The sequence below is a fragment of the Triticum urartu genome, unplaced genomic scaffold, assembly GCF_003073215.2.
Source record: "Triticum urartu cultivar G1812 unplaced genomic scaffold, Tu2.1 TuUngrouped_contig_7030, whole genome shotgun sequence".
Taxonomy (NCBI): Eukaryota; Viridiplantae; Streptophyta; class Magnoliopsida; order Poales; family Poaceae; genus Triticum; species Triticum urartu.
Window position 1 is genome coordinate 10854 of NW_024117841.1, and position 6892 is coordinate 17745.

General features: G+C 43.3%; 1 protein-coding gene across 1 annotated transcript; it reads right to left on the bottom strand.

Annotated features, from left to right (window-relative positions):
* Nucleotides 1-912: 912 nt before the first annotated feature.
* On the bottom strand, nucleotides 913-6503 carry LOC125531397. Its single transcript, XM_048695819.1, has 8 exons — nucleotides 6317-6503; nucleotides 6097-6216; nucleotides 5314-5734; nucleotides 5093-5223; nucleotides 3488-3647; nucleotides 3063-3387; nucleotides 2886-2976; nucleotides 913-1325 (listed from the first exon to the last, which is right to left on the bottom strand). The coding sequence occupies exons 3-7, from the start codon at nucleotides 5721-5723 to the stop codon at nucleotides 2887-2889; spliced, it is 1116 nt and encodes a 371-aa protein (XP_048551776.1). The 5' UTR covers nucleotides 5724-5734; nucleotides 6097-6216; nucleotides 6317-6503; the 3' UTR covers nucleotides 913-1325; nucleotide 2886.
* Between the last annotated feature and the right edge of the window lie 389 nt (nucleotides 6504-6892).

A 6892-nucleotide genomic window follows, 5' to 3' on the forward strand; every position in this document is an offset into this window, starting at 1 on the left:
GCCATCATAATGCCCCCCTTTATTGTGCTCCAACACGACTTGAAAAAGGCGCCGGTGAAACCATCAGGACCCGGGGCCTTGTCCCCAGGCATGGCAAAGATAGCCTCCTTCACATCCTCTTCAGTGATATTCTCATCCAAATTCCGAAGGTCGCAGTCAGGGTCGGTAAAATGTTCCAGTTGATATCGATATTGCGTGGAGGGCCTCTCGTGGCGATGCTCTTGAAGTGCCGATGAATGATTTCTTCCTTTTGCGTGTGTTCCGTGACCCAACCATTGTTGTGCTTGAGGCGATGGATGGAATTGTTCACACGGAGGTGGAAATAACGGGTGTTGGCGTCTCCCTCTTTCAGATTAGTGAGATATTTGATCTATGTGGTTGCATGCATTGTATGGATTTGGTTATAGACAGCGAAACATGGGCATTGCCAACGGGCGTGTCCGCGGGCGTATACGGGCTCATATTAGGCAACTCTCTTACGGGTTCAAATTGGTGTTGTTTTCTCTGCTGTGTTCGGCACTCATCTCCTTGTACGCCAAGAAAGAATTCGCCAGTCAGACAGACATGTGTTGGACGAAACCAGCTGGCCTCCTCCACACCGGTGAGAAGATAAAGATAGATGGTCGTGCGAGGGCAGCGACGCAGGCAGGGAATAGATGATCGTGAGCGCAGCGCATAGCGGCGGCTGTGGCTGGGCGTGGGCGAGGAGCAGCAGAAGAGCGCATCGGATGAGCGATCGAGCCTTCGGTACCCGGCAGCGGGCTGGACGGGACCTGCACTAGCAGCGCCTCTGTCTGCCTTGGCGCAGTGCGGAGACGCATCCTGACCGCCCAATGACCAGATCGTACGGGTCAAAGTGTCAAATCCCTCCACCGTGAAAGGTAATCCCCAATCCCCTTATTGCTACAAGAGTACAGGGATCATAATAATATTCAAAGTGTCTTCTGCAAGCAACTAAAACAGCAGATCCACAGCATCCGAGATTACAGTTACAACTACAGGTAAACTAGGCAACATCACAGTTCGACTTATCATGCTCCACCTCTAAATTAAACTAGGCAACATCACTGCCATGCTAGGCATCTGAATTAAACTAGGCAACATCACTGCCATGCTAGGCGTCTGAATTAAACTAGGCAACATCACTGCCATGCTGGAACATTGTGCTACAGAATACAGATACAAACAGCTTAAATTTCAGCTGCACCGACAGCGCCTTGATTCAGTGTTTCCTTCATGACTCCAACATCAACTACACGCACTCCTACAAGCTTGGCATCCTCATGTGGTCTCTCTGATACTCCTCAAGGCCAGCAACATCAGACCTGCACATCAAGTCAAAAGGCGATTCTATGAGCAAACGTTCCGTCAAAGTTGATAACTGTGGCCATCATGAGAAAACTCGTTCCAAGTCATCAGGTTACCTTTATTCAAAGGCACCTTGTCAAATCAGTATTAATAACAAAAGGAGATGACATATACTCGTAATACACTAAGAAAGTTAGCGTACAATCCGATGATGCATGCACAATGACAGGTCGGGTATGTTTATTCAGCACATCAGCATGTTAAAGTAAATCAAAGCACTCATTTTAATGATGACTTGCAAAAACATGGTAGGCTGATTTGTTCCAATGCATGCACAGTAGAAGAAGACTAAACAATAAGTCACCATAATCAGTTTGATCATTAAGCACAAGATTCAGAAGAAGAAAAAACAAGTGTCAAGACTGCACACAACAGCAGGAGGTATGTCCTGTACAAGCATACAAGGTGCTGCATTATTATATGTAGCAGCGACAAAATATCAGCGCACATGTGGAAAAAGAACATGCTTAATCCAGAAATGACCATGTCCTTGCACACATGGACCATGTACTTGAGAATAAATTGCCACCCTTGCAGATCAATTGGCAACCAAATAGGAATAGAGGTACAATCGGAGAGGGCAGAAGCACAATGGACGGTATAAAACCTAATACTAATTAAAACACATGTCGTTATCACTGAGCAACATGTGTCGTGCCATACTAAAACATGTCTCCAACCAAGAGTCACAAAGATTGACTCCTAAATTATGACCAGCAAAATTAAGATCAGCAAGGACATGATCATTCCAGCAATGATTCTTCAGAGAATATACTTACAGATGCAGAAACTATGTCATTCTTACAGCATGAAACATTCCAGCAGTTAACTACAGAACCCCATTGATTCATCAAACGAGAAATAAAAAGAAAGGACGGAGTGCAAGAGCAGCTGTAGGACAAGCGAAAGTGGTGGGGGGACATCAAAGTTGGCTCAAGCCATTCCCCTATCAAATAAATGAATAAATAATCTAACTCCACCATTGCTAAGTTTGTGAATATCCTAACAACCAACCCATTCCCCCTACCAAATAGATGAACAAATAATCTAACTCGACCATTGCTAAGTTTGTCATAATTTCCTAACTGCTGCTAAGTATATTTCTCAAACAACATCCATTGCATGTTTAATAGTGTTATACAATAAGCGACTATGGCATAAGGAGAATCAAAGTTGGCTCAACCCATTCCCCTACCAAATAGATGAATAAATAATCTAACTCTACCATTGCTAAGTTTGTGAGTACCAACCCATTCCCCCTACCAAATAGATGATTGAATAATCAAACTCGACAATTGCTTAAGTGTGATAATTTCCTAACAATCACCATTGCTCGGTACATTTCTCTAACAACGTTCATTGCATGTTTAATAGTGTTGTTCTTATTAAAAACCCACAATTGCTATTCTTATAATTTTCAATAAGTAAAATCTGTTTGTAAAATTTTCGTCTACTAGAAAAATGAATTTAAGAAATAAAAAAGACTAAAAATATATCTCATTCTTCCATGGCATCACCTTACGCAGCAGCCCGTATGATAGCATTTAAATCATAAGATAGACGAGGAAACCTCACGCGAACTTCTGCATCAACGACGAGGTTTTGAATCTGTAACAAAACAGAACATTTTGTTATCCAACTCAATGTTTTATCGGCTATGTGTATTGTGTTTGTGTGTGTTGCCTACAAATTACCTCCTTCCTGAGTAAATTTTCATGTGTGTACATCCCGCTTATAAATCTTAAAAAGTCTTCGAAATTATTTTCATTGTACTTTCCAAGACCATGTTTTGCACGATACTTCTCCATCTCGATCAGAATTGGGTCAGATAATGGATCAGGTGACCATTTTGTTTTCCATGGGAGCGTTGGACAAGTTGGAAGCGCCCTAAATCTATTCTTAACTGCTTCATTCTTAAAAATCTTGGGTACCTCATAGGCAAAGAACATCTTTGTCCTTTTCTCATCCCAAAAGAAATCATGATCTTCAAGATCATGTTTTGCTGTACCAACCGAAAACCTGAAAATTTATGGAAAAAATACTATAAGATGTCAGGCATAAACAAATATATCAACAAAAGGAAAATTCTCGATTTTAATGGCACGATCCAATAACTTACTCGGTAACAGACTTCAGCTTGCTTGCAAGATCATCAATTAAGCAACAAGTTTGATTATGGAAATCAGCATAATTATTCCTCACATGTTGAGATACCGCCTCAAGAGAGGCTCCGAGAGAGACGCAATCTTCAGCTTGACATTGCAACAGAGTTTTGGACTCTGAAATGACGCAAACAAGGTAAAAATAGAAGTTATATTCTAAACTTGAATTATTTTGGACTGTATGTTAGTTTCCAAGCTAGAGTTGGTGTAGTAAGGTATTTCTATGATGTTGCACAAGACTCAACAAACTAGTTCATTATTTTTCGACAAATAGATAACATTGACAAACGGTACTCAATGTTTACGAGTCGAAGAGTCGTTGAGTTGTTCCAAGGTTGAGACTCATAGACTAATCGTGACTAGTCTAGACTAGTGTGAGACTAGTCGACATGGCACTGTAGCACTGAACTTGCAGTACATAACTGCTAATACCTAGTAGTAGTACGTAGTATTACACTGTAAGTATTCAAGTACAGTATACAACACAAATGAATGCATGGCTTTGAACTTGGTTGAGTTAGTCTCATTTACAAATGCATCTCTTTACTGATTCCATCGGTTGCTTTCAGACACATTAACACCACTTTGTAACCCCCACCAAGGTGCTTCTTCATCCTTAGCACTCCAGAAGAGACGTTTTTGCCACACAAAACACACTGGATTGTCAATTTGTCCTGCAGATCAGGCCAAAAGGCATACTTCCATGCTGGGTCCATGGTCCTAGTTGGCTTCCTCCCAGGATCCTTTGATGGATCATAATCCTCAACGGCTTGAGCTAAAGCGGCTGCTGAACACACTGTCTGAGATATCTCTGGTGTTGTAGACATTGTAACTCTAGCTCTGCTCAAACCTACGGATGTTGAGTTGAAACAAGCAAACCTAAACCAGGAACCAACAGTAGAGGAACCAGCCAAGGAATAAGCAATATAGGAACCATATGAGGATAAGAGAAGGGAGAAATTACTTGCAAAGGGAGGATCCAGGAGCAGATGAACCAGCCCAGGAACCAGCAGAGATAGGGCTGGATCTGGACAGCAGAACCAGTGAAGAGGGAGAGCTCCAGAGGAGTGGGCAGCTTTCTCTGGAGCGAAACTGAAGCCTAGCCACAAAATTTCCCTCCGACGGGCTTGCGGGCTGAGTGCCTCTCTTATCCCCTCCAAAAAAGTTTGAGTCGTTCGACTTAATGTACACGACTAGTCTCTCGACCGCTCGACTCATCGAATTAGTCTACACGAGATTTGCAGTCGACACCACAGTTGCGACTCATAGACTAGTCGAGTCCATCGACTAGTCTCTAGACCTTCGACTCGTAATCAATGACGGTACTGTGCATCAAAACATTACTTTTAATGTGAACATAACTAACTTCAATGCAAATAAGTACACTTTTTTTATCCTTCATTTTTACGAGAAAGAAATAAATAAATTGTGCAGTTGCATTACAAAAAACAAGCACGTGTCAAGTAGACATTTTGATAGAAAGTCATCACGGGGCTGTAATTGCAGCTAAGCTCTAGAGTTCAGATATGGAGTTCAGCTCTAGAGTTATTTGATTAACTTACTTTTCCTTTCAAAGTATGCTAACTTGACTACAATGTTGCCATTCGCCTCATGATAAAGCGTAGTTCTCCATGAAAAGTTGCCATGGTAATTACCACTCTCTCTAATGTAATCCAAGGCATTTATTGCTGCCCTGTAAACAAATTTACACGGTTAATTGTGTATAATGGCAAACTGAAAATGTAATTCACAATTTAATAACAAACATAGTATATGAACATACCACACCATTTTTCGAAAATCCCGAGATGGAACCGAGTGTGTTGCTGGATTCACAGCAAATTGAGCCTTCTTAAGAAGCTCTGAAACAAATGCAGTGTATGGCTCTACGTAAACCCGGATGTATGGTTCATCTTGGACCTCTTCCCAGAACTTCACTCCCAGTACATTTTCATGAATGAGATTATGCATCATCTTCAGGCAATCCTTTTGACTTTTGTCTTTATCATTCACTAAAAGAAAAACCTTTGGACAAGCGCTACTTTTGGAGATGTCTTCCATACCAGAAGGCATCTCCAAATAGAGATAACGCCGACTAGTGTTACCATCTCTATGAAGAGTGAAGGGGATAGGAGTTAAGTCATCATTGTCTTTTCCCCCACCACTGGATTCACTGCCACTTGGTTGTGCCATTGAGAGGAGAGCTGTAAAAATATACATAAACAACAAATAAAACTTGAGAAAACAAACAAGTTGATTTGACCTTATATAGATAAATAACAATTTTTATGCCACTGCAAGTGGATATGTGTCTGCATGGACCTTAGAATCAGATACACACAAGTAAAATTCGATACAAGTTGTCCACTAAATAACATAAAATCGAATGATGATTGTACCCACAGTAACTGAATTAGTGCCCACAACAGTGGATGAATCAACAAGCATGTAATGGTAAACAACACTGCCGCAAGCATGTAGGAATATGGACAGTAAATAAAGAAGGAAAAGAAAGGGATTGATGTAGCGGACCATGATCTAAAGAAAGAAAGAAAACGGTACACACCTTGCTGGGTGCGGCAGAACGGGGGCGGGGAGGCACTGTCGAGGACGGCTTAGGTGATGAGAAGCAGCTTGGTAAGCCCGGACTTGCGCAGCAGGACAGGACCGGATCGGCGACGAATTCCTGTTAATCCCATCGGCGAGGGTTAGGGTTTACGATTAAGGAAAGGGAACAAGTGCAGATGACCTGGGGGCGAATCGGAGATGATAGAGAGAAGGCTTACGAGGGATAGGAGAGTTCGCCGGTGGCGAGGAAGCCCACCGGCGGAGGCGGACGCGGAGGCGGCGGCGAGGAATTGCCGCGCGTGGAGCTCAGCGGGGATGCGGCGGCGAGTGGGGAACGAGGGTTTCTTTCCCTGTTATTTTTCCTTTTCAACACTGCTCTTTTTTTTAGACAATTTTCAGCATGGAGAGGACTCCAAAGCCCAATGTACTATAAGAGCCCATCAAGAGATATGAACCGGAGGGATGCCGGAGGCTCCTCAGCGATTTGAGCTTCTCGGCCGTCCGATCGTTTTCTTGATTGCGTTCTGGCCGTTGGATCTCGGGCTCGGTCGTCGTGGGCCGTCGGATATTTACCGGATCGTTGTGAGCCGTTAGATAAAATTCAGTGCGCCCCGGTCGTGCCACCGCGCGTAATTCCAGCGCCCCCACGAGGGCATTTTCGTCATTTCACCTGGTGGGAGAAATGCCCAATAGCATTGAGGTGAGTCCGTGGACAGCGAGCACCGGATCGTTCCCCTCCCCCTCCCGCTCGCTCGCTCTCCTCTCCTCCCCGCCCCCTCCCCTGAAACCCTAGC

Coding starts and splice junctions, on each gene's coding strand:
- LOC125531397 (XM_048695819.1), bottom strand. CDS start 5,723: ATGGCACAACCAAGTGGCAGTGAATCCAGTGGTGGGGGAAAAGACAAT. Junction 5,224..5,313: donor GATTTTCGAAAAATGGTGTG/GTATGTTCATAT, acceptor ATTTGTTTACAG/GGCAGCAATAAATGCCTTGG. Junction 3,648..5,092: donor AGCATACTTTGAAAGGAAAA/GTAAGTTAATCA, acceptor GCGTCATTTCAG/AGTCCAAAACTCTGTTGCAA.